The 21,068-nt window shown below is 39.7% G+C and overlaps 1 protein-coding gene across 1 annotated transcript in view; it reads right to left on the reverse strand.

Moving 5' to 3' along the window:
• Nucleotides 1-21,068, reverse strand: part of ATR (ATR serine/threonine kinase) — a 79,262-nt gene that overhangs the window by 44,952 nt on the left and 13,242 nt on the right. Inside the window, exons 7-21 of the mRNA XM_034781938.1 lie at nucleotides 20,205-20,434; nucleotides 18,444-18,596; nucleotides 15,855-16,053; nucleotides 14,663-14,922; nucleotides 13,411-13,601; nucleotides 13,198-13,298; nucleotides 12,241-12,412; nucleotides 9,796-9,966; nucleotides 8,518-8,712; nucleotides 7,948-8,133; nucleotides 7,265-7,357; nucleotides 3,779-3,909; nucleotides 3,446-3,589; nucleotides 1,671-1,764; nucleotides 280-405 (exon numbers count right to left, since the gene is read on the reverse strand). Of these exons, the coding sequence (XP_034637829.1) occupies nucleotides 280-405; nucleotides 1,671-1,764; nucleotides 3,446-3,589; nucleotides 3,779-3,909; nucleotides 7,265-7,357; nucleotides 7,948-8,133; nucleotides 8,518-8,712; nucleotides 9,796-9,966; nucleotides 12,241-12,412; nucleotides 13,198-13,298; nucleotides 13,411-13,601; nucleotides 14,663-14,922; nucleotides 15,855-16,053; nucleotides 18,444-18,596; nucleotides 20,205-20,434 (2,446 nt within the window). The remainder of the gene's footprint in view (nucleotides 1-279; nucleotides 406-1,670; nucleotides 1,765-3,445; nucleotides 3,590-3,778; nucleotides 3,910-7,264; nucleotides 7,358-7,947; nucleotides 8,134-8,517; nucleotides 8,713-9,795; nucleotides 9,967-12,240; nucleotides 12,413-13,197; nucleotides 13,299-13,410; nucleotides 13,602-14,662; nucleotides 14,923-15,854; nucleotides 16,054-18,443; nucleotides 18,597-20,204; nucleotides 20,435-21,068) is intronic.

The following is a 21,068-nucleotide window of genomic DNA, read 5'->3' on the forward strand; positions in this document are numbered from 1 at the left end:
TGAACTGCTCATTCAGTTCTGATTCAGCAAGGATCCCACATAAAAAGTGGGGTTTGAAAACCCTGTTAAAAGAGAAGGTTAGATGGGAACCTACCACCTCACCCATTCTGAAGTAAAAGGACATCCATACGGGTAAACTGAGAACACAAAGACACCTCATCTACCTTGCTGCTTATTGTAAGAGAAAACAGCATCCCAAGATAAAGGAAAATGATAGTGTTGGTCCAGACAGTATCATAGTTCATCTTTAACTGCATTCATCATAACAGCTTTTTATACCTGATTTCTATACAAGGTTTCCTTCAGACTGGTCAGTGCGTGGATTCGAACATCTACATTCTCATGCTGAATAGCTTTCATGGATAGCTGAAGTGTTGGCTGCAGGTCAGTGCTTTTGGAGGACTCCTGAACAAAAATACACAGCGTATAGCACAATGATTAACCACATCAGGAACATGGTTAAAATCTTCAAACACCTCAAAAACATGAGAAAATACACATCAGCCACCTTTTAAAGTAGAAGTCTCCTGAACCCATATCCATACCCCATAATTTTTTGTTTGCTCACAGTGGGAGGAAAACATATTTAAATTAATTTTGTTCTCATAGAAGGTTTCATATTGACAGAAGGTTTTTAGTTTTATTTTCTTTCAATTTAGAACACTAAAGAGTTCCCATACACAGGCCCTGAGCACCCTGCCAAGAATTTAACATTACCAAATTAAATGCTATTTATTTTAATCAGTTCACTACTCCTACCAAACAGTAACTCTTCATACAGGTATTTCTTCCCGAGACAGACAGACAGACACACACACCTTGTAACACCTTTCCAAGGCGAGGCAAAAGAAATAGGCCCTGCACTGTGCCCTGCAAATAACAAATTTGGGCTATTTTGGATCAAGGGCAAAAGGGCATTCCAAAAAGCAATGGTTTTCTTCACAGTATTCAGCATTATAAGATGATATATTATAGGGACCAGTTTAGGATTTCATATTCTGAAATATGATAGTATTTGGTAGTTTTTCTAACGGGATATTCTAAGCTGGTAAGGAGTGAAGTGTTTTTAAGATTATGAAGAATATTAAATAAAGCACATAAGATACAGGGAAGTCAAAAATTATAGAAATGTTAACTCTTACACTACTCTGGGAGTGTAATGTGTCAATGAGAATCTGGCTCTATTGTGTGATATACAGATAAAGGAAAACTTGGTAATGTGTAAGTATTATCTCCATTGTATAGCTGGGCAAGTAACTTAACTTCAGTTTCCACAACATCATATAGAGAATCGTGGCAGAGCTAGGAACTGAATCCAATAGTCTATCTCTGTTTCCAGTCTCCTTCACTGACCAAAGGATAATACTTCATTTCAATTAGGAAATGTACACATGCATATATCTAGATTTTTACCCTATTAGCCTGCCATTTTGTGAACACACATTCTCTTCAAAGAGAAGCACAATGGTTGAGATTTTCAAAACAGTAAGGGATTTAGAGACACATCTTCCATTACATTAAAATTAAGTGAAAATGTGTTGGCTAAATCCCCTAGATTGCTTTAAAAATCTCACCCATAATATATTATCAGTATAACATACAATACTATAGTGCCACATCTGGGTTTACATCATTAATTCTTTTGGTACATAAAAATATTAAAGCTGTACCTTTCTATATTCCTGAAGGACTATTTGAATTTCTTTCAGTTCAGGATGGTCAGGAAGAAAATATATTTCATGAAGAAAGTCTTGTACTGCATCTCTAATAATGTGTTGTTGTTGTTTTTAAAATAAATATTACAAAGATAAAGAAATTAGTACAAATTAAATTTGGGTCAGAAAATCTTACAAGGCTATCAAAATAAAGTAATAAAATGTAGTAACAATAGAAGAACAGAGCTTTGGTGAAAAATAGGATAAAATGCATTCAATATGTTAGAAATAAGATTTCATTTAATTAGTTAACCTAATTTAAAAAAAAAAAATTACTTCTCTGGCTACTGGACTTTATCTGAAATAAGTGTTCTTTCCCCCTCCCATAATCAACTTGGTCTCTTAAAAGACAATTCTTTCCAACCGTGGGAGCATTTTAGCTTCTCCATCCATCACTCAATCCCTCTCGAGGTACGTCTACACTACAGCTGGGACCATGCTTCTCAGCTCGGGTAGACAGACACGCTAGCTCTGCTTAAACTAGTGTGCTGAATATAGCGGTGTAGCCAGCGGTAGCCTAGGCAGTGGCTCAGGCTAGCTACTTCAGTATGTACCCAAAACAACTAGGCAGGTGTGTATTCAGGCAGCTAGCCTGAGGTGCCATCTGTGCTACCCGTGACCACGCTGCTACATTTAGAAAAATAGCTCAAGCAGAGCTAACGCTCGCCTGTCCACTCAAGCGGAGAACAACATTCCCTGCTGCAGTGTAGATATTCCCTCAAAGAGGTGAAACTCTCCTCCTCCTGGGAACTGGGAGAAGGATGAGAATAATCTAGTTTTGTTTTGCTTCCCATTCTGGGAAAACACACATAAAACATATCTACCCAATGTGAACCAATATAGCAAACCAATGTGCTCCAACGATTGCTTAACCTATAGTGCTTCCTATTGGCCAGGAACAGCGAACCGCGACCACTGGGAGCTGCGGGTGGCCGTGCAAATGTAAACAAACGATCTGGTGGCCTGCCAGCAGATTACCCTGATGGGCTGTGTGCGGCCCGTGGGCTGGAGGTTGCCCACCACTTTTTTATAGGCAACATAGTTCTTGACTAAGATTTGGAAGATTTTTTCTGAAATATAGTATGGCTAATTACTAAGACTTGGGTCTATCATATTAGAGACCTGGATTCTATTCCCAGTTTGTATGACCTCTCAGTGAGAAAGGAGGCCATACTCAATAACATGGTTGTGAAGGGCACAGAATTATTAACACCTGTCACTGGAACAAACAAGTCTAGAACCCATGGTCCTTTGGTTTCCAGCCTAGTACATCTTCCCCTTAGTCCAAGGACAGTTTGATGGGGGAAACCAGCACTAACAGGGGTGACTACCATTGTCATAGCATGCCATAGACAAAATGACAGAGGCAAGACAATGGGACAATGTATGTGCAATGCTAATGGAATTATCAATGGATTTTGGCAGCAAGCCAGGAACAAGCTGTATTAAGAAATACACAGGAAGGAAAATGGCAATCTTTCAACAGATTGGAACGTGACTTCATGAACATTTGTTAGGGCTTGGCCAACATAAAGACACCTCACAGGAGCATCCGCTCCCAAATTTCAAAGTCTGCTGCAAGTTATGGAGGTGTTGGAACTCTTGAAAAACACCTTTACACTACAAAAAACCTTACCATTATTAGACAGTTTTAATATAAGGGTTGCTACCACTCCCACTATCATACTTGAGCCACTAATGCATATGCAAAATATTTCCAGTGACAATACCTGTTCTCAACTATGAGAAAATAAAATATTGCTGCAGTTTCTTTTGGCTGGACATGTATCAGGGGCAACAAAGCTACTATCACATGACTGAGTAGGGAGCCAAGGTACGCGTGATCCAGGCATCGAACAAAACAGTCCCATGATCTAAATGAAAAGGAAAAACAACAACAAAAAATAAATATTTTTTTCTGCATATGGGCATTTTAAGTGAATCATGAGATGCAAACACTAAGTATTTAAAATAATTTTAGTTTCATGAGCTATAGGTATACACCAGAACATCCATACACAGAATTTGAAATAAGTTGCTCTCTGAGTACATTGTCAATTCACCTGCAGCATAACTCTGGAAAGTCATCCTTGTATCTTAAGCCTGTTCTCAGTGTAGTCATCATCTTCACTCTCACTGAACTGATATGTTTGGAACCCATAAGCTTCATTAAAGACATCAAACTGTTTAAGGCCTGAAAATAAGGAAAGCTCTCTTGAACAAAATAGATATTTGATAAATTAATTGTACAGTGAAATAAGAAATTAACTGTTAGATGTTAACTTTTGTCCATAATTTGCAGCTGAAAGTTTTATACAAGAGTTTAGTTGTTAAATCATTAATTTAATTAACACTAATTTAAAACTTTATGGTCAAAATTAAAACCACACACCATTTTCTTTGAAACCATTAAAGCAACTTCCAAATTCCTATTGTATTTGTACACAACAGTGTCTTGATTAGCTGCAATAGCAAGGCTATTGAGTAAAGGGCTCTTTGACCTGAAGAGATTTCAATCACATACAACTATTATAGTATTTCAGTGAGCTGATTGTAAAGGAAGGGCAGCCATCATGCAGAGAATTTGTATTGGAATTTGAAATCCAGTCTCATTTTAGTTACTCAGCTAATAATTAAGGACTTTCATTCATCACTATACTGCTTGTCTCATACTTCTATAACAGTTTTCTCTTCAAGACTTCAGAACTTTCTTCAAGATCTTTTTGCTGCTCAAAGTTATATAGTGGTTGTCACCACCTTGATCATGGTCTTCTCAGTGCTGAACACTAACTGTTGAAGAGAAGCTTTACTGCTGTCATCCCTCCTTGCAGCTTATGGTTATAATGACTACATAGCACATATGGAGGTTACTCTGCCCAATAGTTTTCTAGGATTTGTGAGGGGGCACACCCTCCCTCTAATAAGAGAAGGCTAACAAGTTCTTCTGGGCTCAGCCAGCACTAACCAGGCACACCTAGAAAGGTTTGCTCTGCCTGGAGAGAGAAAGCTTAAAAAGGCAAAGCCTGACAGAGGAAGGGATGATGACTAGGGAGAAGACTGCTGTATCTCAGAGACTGCAAGCTATAGGGACAGATCAATATAGAAGAAGACAGTCACAGACTTGCGACTCCTGAGACTGCATGGACCAGGTTTAAAGTGGGAGTGACCCAAAAGAAAGGGCTGAAGACAGATCCTAACCCTCATTAAAGACGCTATACCTGCAGATAAGCCAAACCCCAAAGGGGTGACAAAAAAGACTGCACCACCTTTGTCTCTTTTTTATTCTGATTATCCCTGTCTCAGGGGAGGGAGAGAGAAAAGAACCTTTTTGTTTGTTTTGTTTTCTTTGGAGAATTCCCTGTGTGCCACAAGCAAGGAATGAGTCTATAAGCAAAGCAAACCAAATCATGGTCGCGCGGGGGGGGGGGGGGGGGGGGGAGAGGGAGGGGAACGGGAGACTCCCCACCACTGGACACCAAAAAAGAACTGCAGCTAAGGTTTCTAAACCTCCCATCCTCCAGTTTAGTACTTTGTAGAATTCTCAGCAATTTAATAAAGGGAAATACTGACATATAAAGTTTTCTGGAAGTCCACAATAATTCTGTAATCATGCCATTATATAAGCATCACAATGAATTCTTCTCTCAAAGAAGAAAATCGTTTGCAACAATAAGAATATGAGCCATAAGCCTCCACCATTACAGAATTTACAGTCTTTCTTTATGTAGTCTCTGGGGAACACTAACCAGACGACTAGCAAATTTCTATTATAAAAGAATGGAAATATAAATCCTTAAGTAAATAATCATTTTACTTTTTCCCTTTAAAACTTCAAACTTTGGACATGGTCATTCTCCTAAATGGTATAAACAGAATACAACATTTTTCTTTTTACAAGATCCACATAATCTTTCCATTAAACATTACCTTCTGTAAGCATGTGTAATAAATTCCCTTTGTATAAAAATGTTCTATTCAGAAAATAATTAATTTTCCCTTCACATTTTAAGAAGCAGGGAAAGAATCTTCCAGGCTCCCCAAATTTCACTCCCCCCCTTTCTAGAGGTCCTCATGCTGGAGAATTGTTTAATACTTATACAGTGCCCTTAGTATGCATGGCACTTTAAACAAATAAAAAAATATGATTACTTTAGAATGTAAGCTCTTCAAGGCAGGAGAGAGAGAGATAAGAAATGACAAAGAAAGAGAAGAGATGGATGAGGATTACAATAGATAAAGAATATTAAACGTGTATGAAGCATGAAAGAAGAAATTCAGGAATAAGTTAGGGCAAGGAACGATATGCAAATAACTTCAGAGGTAAATCATGAAAATTAGATTAAAGGAGATTTTTAAATATGGATTTTAAAAGGCAGAGAGTGAAGATGCTTGCCACAAAGAGGTCATTCCAGACGAAAAGGGCCATAAAAGACATGAGTGGAAAGATTCAGTGGAGCGGAGGCAGAACATAGGGCAGGTGAAGCAAAGGCTGAGATGTAAGCAGGGGTAGATTTATGCAGCTCCTAGAAAGTGAGAAGAAGTTTAAACTTGATGTTCAAATAGACAGGAAGCCAACAAAGGGATTCAAGGGGTGACAACAAAAACAAGGTTACTCTAGCGGCAACATGTTTGATAGACTGAAGGAAGAGTCAATAAGGTCAGAGGAAGTGGTGGCTACAGTAGTCCAGGCAAAAGAGACAGAGAACCCTGTCATGAATCAACAGTGGGATAGAAGAGGAGACAGATTTTAGAAATGTTATAGCGGAAGAGTAATAAGATTTGACAAGAGACTAGTTGGGGAAAAAACAACAGAGTGGAACTGAATTAGTGAGCTTGAATAACTAGGAAAATAGTGGAGCTGTCAATGGTTATGGTGAAGGAGGCAGAGAAAGAGTATATAGCTGCGAAATCTCAGCAGATGTTTTAGCCTTGTTACATTTGAGAGAGTGGCAGAATATCCAGGAGATATCAGAAAGACAGGAAGAAATGTGAGCCCGGACTATGGAGGAAACATCTGGGTCCAGAGGAAGATTTGAGAATCATCAGGCTGGAAGCAAGACAAGAGATCATGGGAGGAGACTTCTAGGAACAACAGAGAGGGGGAAGAAGAGGAGTCAATATAGATAAGGTGGAAGGAGTGTTCACCTAAGTTAAGAGGCAAATCAAGCAAGGACAGAGCCATATAATGTAAAGATGAGAGTATCTCAAAAAGAACTCTACAATATCAAAAGCGGGAAAGAGATCCAAAGGTGACCTTTAGATTTGGCAAGGCAGAGGTTATTTCATTTCAACTGGAATCAGCTCCACAGAAATGGTCAGCACCACTCATCTGCCAGAAAGGGCTGCTTAAAAGAGAAACTGGCACATTTCTCATGGCTAAAAGGTATTGCCTCAGAATTGCAGAATTTTCAAATTTTGCCATGAGTTTAATACCAATTTCAAAGCAACAACTTAATCCTTGCAAGGCAGCTTACTGTGTTGGCCATCATGTTGCCTGAAAACACTGCATACTTGTCCTTGTTTTACAGTTCAAACTGATGTTCACTCACCATTTTCTTATCTTCAATGCCAACACTGGAGCTCAATAACTGCATGTTAAAAAAGGCCAAGATACCCAGCAATTTAGGTTGTAGATAATCAGCCTAAAAAAATAAAAAAAATAAACTTTTACCAGTAAGACATTCTGAAATATTTAGAGATTAAATATTAAATTGAGACAATTTATCCATTATAGTTCCTTGTTTAAGTAAGTTTCACAGCATATTAATAATTTTTGAACAGCATGTCAGGTTTCACATTTTGCCTGACTGCATAAAGTGAATGGAAAGACATTTCACTGTAAGCACATCTTTATGGTAAAATAAAAAGGGAATCTATTGAGATAACCTAACACACATCCCAAAGGGCAAACAAAGATCCTCCAATATATATATAATTTACTTTGAGAAAGGCATTTACAGAAATATCACTGGCTGCACAGACACCATTCTATTACTTCAATTATATGGAAGTTTCTTCAACAGGTTGTGCGTTTTTATACTTATTTGTGTGTTTTGTCTCCACATTACAGAAGTTCTATTTAATGTAGGGTACTGAAATATTAAAATTTCTTCAGGTTTTTATATATTAATTTTTAAGAGGTCCTCAAAATTTACTGTACTTCCTTTCCCCTTCCTCACAGTGGAGAGTGAGATTGTTGAATTAAAAACACATGTAACTTATTTCTCCTTACCATTAGCTCAGGTGATGTTATGTCTCTGGGTCCCTGATATAGATCATCATTCGATGCAAATGAAGCCAATATTGACAAACCATTGAAGACCTGCTGATAGTGCTCTCCTATACGTAGCAATAATTCATTATGCAATCCCTGGTAGTCTTGTCTCAACAAGCTGCCCAGTTCTATTTCTGTTTCATTCTATAAATCAATACCAACAGCAGAGAAAAAACAAATGTTGTTATACTCAAAATATACAAGGTAGATTGTCTTATGGAAAGAACCTTTGAGTCCAATAGCTCTAAGAAAAAACTTACATTCATATAACAGACAATTCAAACCTTCCAAGGCAGAGCTCTAAATTTAGCTGCCAGCTCAGAAGACATTTGTTCACAACCAAAAGGGACTGACTATAAGCTGACAAAACTATTCTCCATATACAAAAAATACATTTAGGAAACAAAATTGGTGTAATAACTTCTCAACACTTAATATATTGTGTTTAAAGAGGAAAAAATATCCCCAGCTTGTCATCTATTATTGCTCCTAATCTGCACATGTACAGCTGGCAAATGCTCAAGTTACCTTGAGGTAGTGAAGTGCTCGCTCCAGCTCATCCTTAGAACAGGAACAGACCAAGTGGGAAAAGATGTATTTGAAGTTGTTGATTAGGATTTCTCTTCGGTTTACATTCAGCTGTTTTGCTATGGTTCGAATAAGTGCTGACGCTGCAGGACTGGCCTTGGCAGCAAGGTCAGGCAGTAGAACTTGCAGGGTTCGCTGACAAATTAAAGCACAACACTTACAGAAAAAAATCTGTATTTAATCTTGGTATGCCAATATGAAATTATACCTGTACACCTATTATCTTGATTTAAGATTGACTTAGTGAGAGCGAATCAACAGGGATACTAGAGAAGAAAATATCTTAGTCATGGAAAGACTAATGGAAAAAGAATAATTTCATAGGGCTGCAATAATAGGAGATATGAATCCATACAAATGGCAAGTGAAAGTATAGTTTAGTCTAGTTAACCTCTCAACAAAAGGAAATCTAGAGGAAAACAAAAACAAACAAACCACAACCAGAACACTTTGTCCTGTCCAACTGTTGCACATTTCCCCACTACCAACAAACCAGATGCTGATCAAAAAAGTTTGAGCTTGTGTGAAAACTTTGGCTATGTTCCTAGTTCATATTAAAGTAGGCCTCTTCAAACAGGACAACATTAATGCAAACTAGGAATTTATAGTTCACATCTGCAGCAGCCACACGGGAAGTTACAGCGCAGAAGTTTGGTGTGCACTGCTATTCATACTCTTGTAGTCCGATCTGCAGGGCAGTATAGACAAGCCCTTTGACCTTAAAGAAAATAAGCAGTGTTTATATTAAGGAGAGCAACAAATGAAGATGTTATTTAACCAAAGCATCTTGGTATTTTCTGCTTGAAACAAAGAACAGAAGGTTACCTAGAGAGGAGGGAAAAAAATATCCTGAATGAGGGCTCAAAAAATGGGCTCAAAATAGAGACTTTTGATTGAACATCTTATCCACTCAGAAGCTGCAGAAGCCAATAAATACTTTGAGTAAATGAGTACTTTTGTTTAATACTTGGGTAGTTTGCCTCCCCTCAGACTCTGAACCACTCAATATGCCACAGTTTCTGGATTGAACATCTCCCTCCCTGCTTAAATTACCAGCAGCAATTCTAAATTATCCCAATTTATAGCTACCAACAATTAGAGGAGGAGGGGGTTAAGAAACAAATCCAGAGTTACAAGATTTACAGGAAGATAGTGGACTAAAATTTAAAAAAAAATCCAAGCTCAGAAAATTCAGAAGTAAAAAACCTATCAACTCACAGACAGAAAGCGGTTGAGGTCTGGGAAATCAAATACATTGGCAATTTCAGATAACGTGTCCAGGGCCATCCTTCTCTGATGAGCAGCCTCTTGTTTTTGTAACTCATTACTCTGGCATGGAGTGTTAGAAAGTACTGCCATCTGGCTGGAGTGCAGGGATTCCACTAGAAACTAAACATTAAAAGGTAACTTTCAATATTAGTTTTCCACCTCCAGAACATAAAATCCCCACTGAACAAAGATATACAGCCAAGCACTTAATCGAAGGATAAAAATTTTAGCTTCTCTTTCTTCCTGTCTACATTTTTCTTCTACTTACACTAAATTGAGGATGACCAAAACTGAAAACCATGGATCATTACATTTGACGATACTCAAGTTGTAGTTTAAAAAATTTACTTTGGAAACCTTAATGGTGGCATGTCATCCAGCTAGAAACTGATGTTACATTACTGCCTTCTGGGAATATTTAAAAACGGAAAAGGACTTAACCTTTTAAATAACCTGTGGGAAAAATCACTGTTGCATTATGACTGTAACATAAGATCAAATGTAATATCAATTTTAAAAGTAGAGGAAGTGTGCCATATAATGCAAAAGATTATGTGGTTCTATTATTTCAATACTTAGGGAGCTGGGACATGAGAGGGAAACAGAATGACACTGCTGATGTCACAAACCCAATCAAAAGTAAGAGTCCCAGTCTTCCTTGAAAAGGTTAATTTCTTTTAGAAAATTATGTCAAATAGAACTCCTCCTATTTGTACTCTACATAAAACAAAAGCTTTTTTTAAATTTTACTTTCAGCACCACTTTTAAAAGTGAATGGGGAAAACAGGGCCTGATGAAATGCATCCTAGAATACTCAAGGAGCTAATAGAGGAGGTATCTGAGCCTCTAGCTATTATCTTTGGAAAATCATGGGAGACGTGAGAGATTCCAGAAGACTGGAAAAGGGCAAATATAATGCCCATCTATAAAAAGGGAAATAAAAACAACCCAGGAAACTACAGACCAGTTAGTTTAACTTCTGTGCCAGGGAAGATAATGGAGCAAGTAATTAAGGAAATCATCTGCAAACACTTGGAAGGTGGTAAGGTGATAGGGAACAGCCAGCATGGATTTGTGAAGAACAAATCATGTCAAACCAATCTGATAGCTTTCTTTGATAGGATAACGAGCCTTGTGGATAAGGGTGAAGCTGTGGATGTGGTATACCTAGACTTTAGTAAGGCATTTGATACAGTCTTGCATGATATTCTTATCGATAAACTAGGCAAATACAATTTAGATGGGGCTACTATAAGGTGGGTGCATAACTGGCTGGATAACCGTACTCAGAGAGTTGTTATTAATGGTTCCCAATCCTGCTGGAAAGGCATAACGAGTGGGGTTCCGCAGGGGTCTGTTTTGGGACCGGCGCTGTTCAATATCTTCATCAACGACTTAGATATTGGCATAGAAAGTACGCTTATTAAGTTTGCGGATGATACCAAACTGGGAGGGATTGCAACTGCTTTGGAGGACAGGGTCATAATTCAAAATGATCTGGACAAATTGGAGAAATGGGCTGAGGTAAACAGGATGAAGTTTAACAAAGACAAATGCAAAGTGCTCCACCTAGGAAGGAAAAATCAGTTTCACACATACAGAATGGGAAGAGACTGTCTAGGAAGGAGTACGGCAGAAAGGGATCTAGGGGTTATAGTGGACCACAAGCTAAATATGAGTCAACAGTGTGATGCTGTTGCAAAAAAAGCAAACATGATTCTGGGATGTATTAACAGGTGTGTTGTGAGCAAGACACGAGAAGTCATTCTTCTGCTCTACTCTGCTCTGGTTAGGCCTCAGCTGGAGTATTGTGTCCAGTTCTGGGCACCGCATTTTAAAAAAGATGTGGAGAAATTGGAGCGGGTCCAGAGAAGAGCAACAAGAATGATTAAAGGTCTTGAGAACATGACCTATGAAGGAAGGCTGAAATAATTGGGTTTGTTTAGTTTGGAAAAGAGAAGACAGAGGGGACATGATAGCAGTTTTCAGGTATCTAAAAGGGTGTCATAAGGAGGAGGGAGAAAACTTGTTCACCTTAGCCTCTAAGGATAGAACCAGAAGCAATGGGTTTAAACTGCAGCAAGGGAGGTCTAGGTTGGACATTAGGAAAAAGTTCCTAACTGTCAGGGTGGTTAAACACTGGAATAAATTGCCTAGGGAGGTTGTGGAATCTCCATCTCTGGAGATATTTAAGAGTAGGTTAGATAAATGTCTATCAGGGATGGTCTAGACAGTATTTGGTCCTGCCATGCGGGCAGGGGACTGGACTCGATGACCTCTCGAGGTCCCTTCCAGTCCTAGAATCTATGACTTGCCACACAAATTCACATCTGTTTTCCTTTGCAACCTAGCAATATAATGTGTGCTTCCGAAAGTAATACTCTTTTTCCTCACCTGACAGATAGGTTTCTTGTACTGACTGAAAAGGGCTTGCAGTTTTATAGACTTGGCGGTAGCCAGTGCTCTAATTTCCGTATATGCTGCTCCAGCCACAGATGCTGACTTTGACAACAAACAGTGCAACAAATGCAAGAGCGCAAATGGTACCAAATCCCCTTTCGCTGCCCTTTCAAAAGTGAGCAGAAAAAAATTACACTGTTAGCATGAAATGCTAGTTACAACAGTAGTGAGACTACCTCTAACATATGCAGGTTACCATGATAAATACAATTTGTCACTGTATTTTTATATAATCTCCTATTGTACACAAAATGGATGCCATGGTAAAGAACAGATAATTTCAACAAATATGAATATATAGTATTTAATCATCATTTAGTATAAAGACTTACTCTTTGAATGGACTTATCTTTATTAATTATAATTAGGCTTGGCAGAATTGAACTTTTAAAATTAATTTTGAAGGATAATATCTTTATTTTAGCAATTTAAATTTTCACACTTTTAGGAAATTATGGGATGTCAGACAAGAATTATTTAGTGATCGTAGACAATGAGATTCAAAAAGTTAAATACTGAACCATAACCATAATCATATGTGGAAATATTTGTCAGTTTGTGTGTGTACAGTGAAATCAACGTTTCTCAATAAAAATCGAATCCTTCCAAAACCAATTATAATGCTATCTTTTCCTAAAGAAAAAAAATACTGTCACTTGGGCTCTGACCCTACACAATTGGACCTATGACAGAAGACCCTTCCACGTGGAACCCTAGTGAATACACCAAGGCTCAGTACAGATGCAAGGGTCTGCCTGTGTGGATGTATCTGTAAAGATGGGGCTCTGAAGAGTATTATTCTTGTATTCACACCTGTGCAACAAGTTTCTCGGAACTATAAACCGAAAATACTTACGAATGTTCAAAATAAAACATACAACCAAAAGGTACCTTCCAATATCCCCTGTTGTTAAAATTAATGTATCCTTCAACTCATTATTTCTTGAAATTTTAGCATTTGTATAGGCCTCTTTCATTCTTGAAACAAAAAGCTGAAAAAACAAATTTGAAATGGACAAAGTATTCAACACATTAGTTAAACAAGATTGGTTTTGTTGTAACAGTTTTGCATTTTTGGCATTAGAAAAGAAATCTTGGGTTCACCTCTTTTATGAATCCTTCCTCAGAGTCCAAGGATGTCAATATGTTCCTGATATTGTCACTGAATGCCACTCTTACATCTTTATCAGGATCTTCCATTAGATTTAGTAAAGCTCCAACAAGAATCTTTACATCCAATTCATCATCTCTAAAGTCCAGATGTTTGCAAAGATGAGGTATATTCTCCATAAATGCTAAGGGAGAGAGAAATGGGTTGAAGAAGGAAAAGGAAGATAAGTGTTTAATTCTTTTAAAAACGTACCAGAATAATTAATGATAAAATAACATACAAAAACATCAAACAGCCTGTTTTATATTTCATAAAGCTATTAAAAAATGTGTCAAACAAAATGGCTATTTATAATTCAGATTTATATCAAATGTTAGACTTCTACTGAAAGGTACAGAATGAGTAACTACAGTAGATATTAGATTTAATTGGACTTAGTATCAGATGTTAGTTGTAGATGTTAAGTTAACCATGCTTGAAAGTTCATGTTTATATATCTATAGTGACATTTGTTGAGCAATATGGTGTACAGAAATACACAAGTGGCTACTGTAGTTTGTTTACACTGTGCATCATCGTAACTATTTTGTGAATGCTGACTGTACGTTAGCCAATAAAAATATTAAGATGTCAGTTGTGTGGGTTGAGGAACAGAAGCTGATAGGATATGTCAAGCATTCATTTTTTTTGCTTCTGCCAGCTAGAGCCAATCGAAAATATCATGAGCACAATTTCTCTTTGCTTCCAGAAAGCTTGCATATTCTTGCTTCCAGAAAGCTTGCATATTCATCAACCATTTCAAAAGTCAAGTGCTTGACCTATTTGGGAAGGAGGTCTACTATTAATTTATAACATACTTAAAAGAAAGCAAATAAAGATTGAGAAAATGGGATGGGAGACAAAAAAGACAAAAAAGAATGGAATTAGTGAAAGGTATTAAATAGAAGATAACGTTAACAATTAAAGAGAGGCCCTTTAGTGCTAAATGCTAAGCAACCACAATCCTCATTGACTTCAACACGAGTTGAGGGCACTCAGCGGTGAGGTATCACAGGTCAGACTTACCAACACATAAGTTGTGTTGTCAGACCATACGCAAACACTCTTCTTCTCACCTACTGTACAAGTTGCAGGTTGATAGAAGGAATACAACACAGAAGTCGGGTGGCGAAAAAGGACAGTGCAAGTAATTTTAGTATACTACATAAGAGCGTGAAGGCTAAGAAAAAAATAAAATCACTTTACCTAGCTTTACTGAACTAGGTACTTCGCTTTCAAGAAGATTAAAAAATGGCTTGAAAATGGAGGCTTTCACTGAACATGTATTTTCATGAGCAGAGATCACCGTGAGGCTGCTACATAAAATATCATAAGTTACATGCTCAATATCAGGTTCTGTTAATTGAGGACTTAAATTAAATGTCCCAGCAAGACAGCAAGCTAATTTCCCAACAATACTGGCACAAGCCTTCTTGACTAACTCAGATACATCATTGATTTGGTCTCTGTAATGAAAGAAGAAAAAAAATCTTCAGTATATCACTTAATGAGTCATTTGCATTTTATATGCAATACATTCAATAATTTCCATATATTTAACAAGTTAAATTTAAAAAGTGTTTACATAAATAGTTACAGTCTATAATGGCTATTTGTTTTTCTTTTTTTATCACTGTCTCAAACTCTGTGATAAATCTACAAGGGAGGTGGACAGGGTAGAATGTAGATGGAGAAAGAAGATATCTTTAATCTGGTATACTAACACTGGAATAGGCAGGCTGCATGTGCAAAATTGGGCAGAGGGTAAGGTAGGTACATAGGAGGGGGACGGGTGAAAGAAAACAGAATGGGACTGTATAAAAAGCTATGAGGCACAAGCATAACTTCTTTCACAGTTTGTTGCACAATGAACCCCCTTCCCCATGTTTGTTTTTGTTTATCTAGACCAGGGGTAGGCAATCTATGGCACGTGTGCCGAAGGTGGCACACAAGCTGATTTTCAGTGGCACTCACACTGCCCGGGTCCTGGCCACCAGTCTGGGGGGCTCTGCATTTTAATTTAATTTTAAATTAATCTTCTTAAATATTTAAAAAACCTTATTTACTTTATATACAACAATAGTTTAGTTATATATTATAGATTTATAGAAAGAGACCTTTTAAAAACATTAACATGTATTACTGGCACGTGAAACCTTTAATTAGAGTGAATAAATGAAGAGTTGGCACACCACTTCTGAAAGGTTGCCTACTCCTGATCTAGACAAAGATTGATGGGCAGAGAATGTGTTTTTTATATGTTCTGAGAGATCCCTAGTACATTTTGGATGCTATATAAATAAATAATAAAATAACAATCCACCAACACTAACATTCCTGTACTAGTTTTCTTTTTCAAGCATGTAATCGGAAAAGTGAAAGCAGCACTAATACATACAAGAGAGATTTGGGAATTATGCTGTAGGATTTCACACTTAATTGGTGCAGGAGGACAGGGAATCCTTTAACACAACTAGCTCGGATGACTTCATGGGGACTCTGTAGTGCCCAATGGTAAACACATTTTCTCCAATCCAAACATATGTTTTTTGGGAACAGAGACAGAAGGAATACACAGTGCGACTGAGTTTGAGGTGCTATGGAGGAGAAGAGGGAGAAAAAACAAAACAAAAATCAAACATTACATAAGGCTTTGAATACTGTTAGTTCTTTGTTGTTGCCAATAGGAAAGAAAGAACAAGACAAACTGGTGGAAAGAAAATATACTGTAGAAATATGAGACAATTTCTTTAAGGCAATTAATACAAGGCACACCTATGTCTCAGGTTTTGCAAACAGACTTAATATGCTAAGGTTTATATACACCATTTCTTCTGTTTTAATCTTTGCTCTCTCATTTAAATAAGCTATTTTTTTCCTCATGCAGTGTTAACCTAGCCATATTGTTCTCATATAAGGCTATGTTTTAGTCATGGGTATTTTTAGTAAAAGTCATGGACAGGTCACTGGCCGTAAACAAAAATTCATGGGCTCGGTGACCTGTCCATGACTTTTACTAAAAATACCCACTATGAATAAAACTTGGGTGGCGGTGCTTGGGGGGGAGGAGGCGGTCCAGGGGCGCTGCGGGTGCTGGGGGAGGTGACCCGGGACCCGCGCTGGAGGGAGGGGGGGAGGTGATCTGGGGGCGCTGCGGGAGGTGACCCGCGACCCGCACTGGTGCTGGGGGTATTGGCGGGGTTTCCTACCGGCTCTGTTCCTGCAGCTCCTAGGTGGCAGAGGCTCCTCCACTGATCCCACCACAAGCATAGCCAATGGGAGCTGCAGGGGCAGGCAGCGCGCGGCACAAAGACGCCCCTCCGCCACCTAGGAGCTTCAGGGGGCCCCCCACCCTAGGTAAGCACGCCACACACACCCCTGCCCCTAGCCCTGAGCCCCCTCCCACACACCCAAACTGCTGCTGCTGGCCGCTCAGGCAGCCCCTGGGTCAACACCAGCTGCTGCAGAAGTCACAGAAAGTCACGGAATCCGTGACTTCCATGACCTCCTTAACAAACTTGCAGCCTTAACAATTAACACAGGCCATAAAACAAAGGTATACGGTGTGGCCAAGTTAACATTGTAAGAAACTTCTTCCCCAAACCTTTCTACTGCATCAACTCTATTTTTACCATTTAACATGCTCACACATGTTCAGAGGTGTTCCTCTAATAATTCCATATTTGTAGGTGACACAGTCCTTGCAGAAGCTGTTTGGTGATGTATTGGTATCTAAAGAGACAACTAACGCATTTACTACTAAAAAGAGAGATAGACTTGGGAGTCCTTATAAATCATAAAGAAACCAGCTAGCTTGGAAGACTGGGCCAAAAGAAATCTGATGAGGTTCAACAAGGACAAGTGCAGAGTCCTGCACTTAGGATGGAAGAATCCCATGCATTGCTACAGGCTGGGAACCGACTGGCTAAGCAGCAGTTCTGCAGAAAGGGACCTGGGGATTACAGTGGATGAGAAGCTGGATATGAGTCAACAGTGTGCCCTTGTTGCCAAGGCTAATGGCCTATTGGGCTGCATTAGTAGGAGAACTGCCAGAAGATCGAGGGAAGTGATTATTCCCCTCTATTCAGCACTGGTGAGGCCACATTTGGAGTACTACATCCAGTTTTGGGCCCTCCACTACAGAAAGGATGTGGAGAAATTGGAGACAGGCCAGAGGAGGGCAACGAAAACGATTAGGGGGCTGGGGCACATGACTTAGGAGAAGAGGCTGAGGAAACTGGGCTCATTTAGACTGCAGAAGAGTGAGGGGGGATTTGATAGCAGCCTCCAACTACTTGAAGGAGGGTTCGAAAGAGGATGGAGCTAGGCTGTTCCCAGTGGTGGCAGATGACAGAGCAAGAAGCAATAGTCTCAAATTGCAATGGCGGAGGTCTAGGTTGGATATTAGGAAAAACTATTTCACTAAGAGGGTTGGTGAAGCACTGGAACGGGTTACCTAGCGAGGTGGTGGAATCTCCATCCTTAGAGGTTTTTAAGGCCCGGCTTGACAAAGCCCTGACTGGGATGATTTAGTTGGGGTTGGGTCCTGCTTTGAGCAGGGGGTTGGACTAGATGACCTCCTGAGGTCTCTTCCAACCCTAATCTTCTATGATAGCTTTCTGGCACTTTAAACACCTCCTCTCAAATGCAACATATGGCTGGAAAGAGATACAGATTTGACGATTTGGTTGGGCAGTTCACTGTTCTCTATTGTGTCAGACTGACTGGATATTCATGGATACAACATTGCATCAGTTCACATTCAGAAGATTACCCATACAATCATATGGGCTAGAATCTTCAGTGAAATTTTATGTTGAACATAAGTTGATAGGTAAGGCCTGGTACATACCAAATTATGCTTCCTGTTTGTCACTAGCAAATGGATTTATGAAGCACATATGAAAGGAACAGCAATGTATATGCAGCATATTAAATACACAAATGTGCAATCATAGAAGAGCTCTAATATGGTATCCATACTTACAGAAACTATTTGCAATCTGTTGGCTCAGATCTAGAAGATCTGAGCTGAAAGGAGACAGCTTGAAAGAAGAGTCATCAGAATGGCCATATATCCATGGCAGAGATAACATTCCACATAAATTTTCAAGAATCTGATCATTAAGATGGCTCTTCCCTAGGGAAAACCCACATAAAACCATATTTGTTAGTCTACATGGCTTACAAAATGGATGTGTATATTATACTTTATTTAGTTACAGAGTAGAATACATTATATTTTCCTAAAGAGAAGTACAGTACCAATCCACCCATGTTATCAGAATTCTGCATTTTAGAAGTGAAACAGTAAAGCAATTATGTATTAGAGCAAAACATTCTGAAGTTATGTGAAAAAAGTACCAACTACAAAGTTCATTTCTTAGGCACAGTCACTGTCCACAAATCGGTTTTGGCCAAAGAAGAAGAGAGATAACAGAAGCACACACAAATGAAAAAGGAAACAGTTTGTTAGTTTTCAAGACAGATGCATTCCACAAAGAAAAGTCTTCCCACAACCTCCCAGTTGATGAAACTGCCTTTAATGCAACTAGGATTCCTATGTGTACAGTAACTCCTCACTTAAAGTCGTCCCGGTTAACGTTATTTCGTTGCTGATCAATTAGGAAACATGCTCATTTAAAGTTGTGCAATGCTCCCTTCTAATGTCATTTGGCAGCCTCCTGCTTTGTCCACTGCTTGCAGGAAGAGCAGCCCGTTGGAGCTAGCTGGTGGGGACATGTAACCAGTGTGGACCAGCAGCCCCCCTATCAGCTCCCCACTCCTGTAAGTTCCCTGTGCAGCAGTCGCCCAGCAGGCTAGCAATTGGCAGTTCAGCTGTCCCTCCCCCCACTGCCATGTGCTGCTCCTGCCCTCTGCCTTGGAGCTGCTCCCTGAGCCTCCTGCTTACTGTGCGTGGGGGGGGGGGGGGAGAAGGAAGAGGGCTAATGTCAGGGTGTCCCCCTGCTCCTACACCCTGCTTACCCCTTCTCCATATAGAGCAGGGTGGAGACACGGACGGAGAGAGACAGAGAGAGCTAGGGGCAGCAGCTGCTGTCTCAACTTCCTGATCCACTTAAAAAGACAATGCACTTAAGAGTGGGTCAGCTTACTTAAAGGGGCAGTGTGCATTTCTCTCTCCCACACACAAGGTGCATGTCTGTCTCTGTCTGCTATGCTGTCTCCCCTCCCCTCCTGCTGCCTTTAACAACGTGTTAACCCTTGAGGGCTCAGCCAAGTGCTAGTTCATCAAGGCATTCCCTGAGAAATACCCCACCCTCTTACTACACCACCTCAACCAAGCTTCACAATCATCATAGCTGTGAAGGGTATTAAATTGTTTGTTTAAAACGTGTGTGTGTGTGTGTGTGTGTGTGTGTGTGTGTGTGTGTGTGTGTGTGNGTGTGTGTGTGTGTGTGTGTGTGTGTGTGTGTGTGTGTGTGTGTGTGTGTGTGTGTGTGGTTTTAAAATTTCCCTGGAACCTAACCTCCCCATTTACATTACTTCTTATGGGGAAATTGGATTCGCTTAACATCATTTCGCTTAAAGTCGCATTCTTCAGGAACATAACTACAACGTTAAGCGAGGACTTACTGTACATTGAAAAGTGGAGCATTAAGCTCAGGCACAAAGTCTAAACTTTAATAAATTCATCCATCACAACAAACCAGCCAACTTCTATCTGCATTTTTAAGTTTACCAAGTATCAGAATTCAGCAAAGAGCTTTTAATTTCAACAGCTTCTCACCTTGCATATAAAATAAAGCATCAAAGATTTTCACTATTCTGTCAATCACTGGCTCCAGGTTAGCAATCTGAGCAGTAGACGCTAAAAGGTTCCTGCAGACTGTCACTACTTTCACAATGAAGTCAGAAGAAATCCAGATCAGTTGTAAATTCACCTCAGAATCTGAAGACCAAGCAGCATTACGTTTATGACTGCTTAAGCTACACATATGAGCAACTTTATGATCCATGCTATTAAAGAAAAACATTTAGAAATCATGTGAACATTGTAATGTTGTGAGTTTTTTCTAAATTATAACCAAAAGTCTATCTATGAAAACGTTCCTATTTCAAAATGCAAGCAGCTTTCCTGCAGTTGCATGCAGATACAGTAATTCCCCACTTAACGTCCTCTCGCTTAACGTTGTTTTGATTTTACATCCCTGCTCAATTACAGAACATGCTCCATTTAAAGTTGTGCAATGCTTCGCTAGAACGCCATTTGGCTGCCTGCTTTGTTCACAGCTGGCAGCCCCCCCATCAGCTGCCCTATGCTCCCCCCTGCCCCCACAGCGCCTCCCACCGGCCAGCAGACCCCATGGATCAGCGCCTTCCGCCTCCTCCCCCCGCCTCCTACCCGCGGCAATCAACTGGCTTGTGGTGCTCCAGAGGGCGGGGGGAGGAGTGAGGATTCAGCGCGGCAGCTCCCCCTTCCTCCCTTGCCTCCTGAAGGCTGCAAGCCAGCTGACTGCCACGGCAGGAGGCAGGGGAGGGAGGGGGCAACCTACGCGCCAAGTTCTCGCTCCTCCCGCCTCCCTCCTGCCCCCGGAATGTCGCAAGCCAGCTGATTTCCGCGGGCAGGAGGGAGGAGCGAGGACGCGGCACA

Source organism: Trachemys scripta, chromosome 9 (genome assembly GCF_013100865.1).
Source record: "Trachemys scripta elegans isolate TJP31775 chromosome 9, CAS_Tse_1.0, whole genome shotgun sequence".
NCBI lineage: Eukaryota > Metazoa > Chordata > Testudines > Emydidae > Trachemys > Trachemys scripta.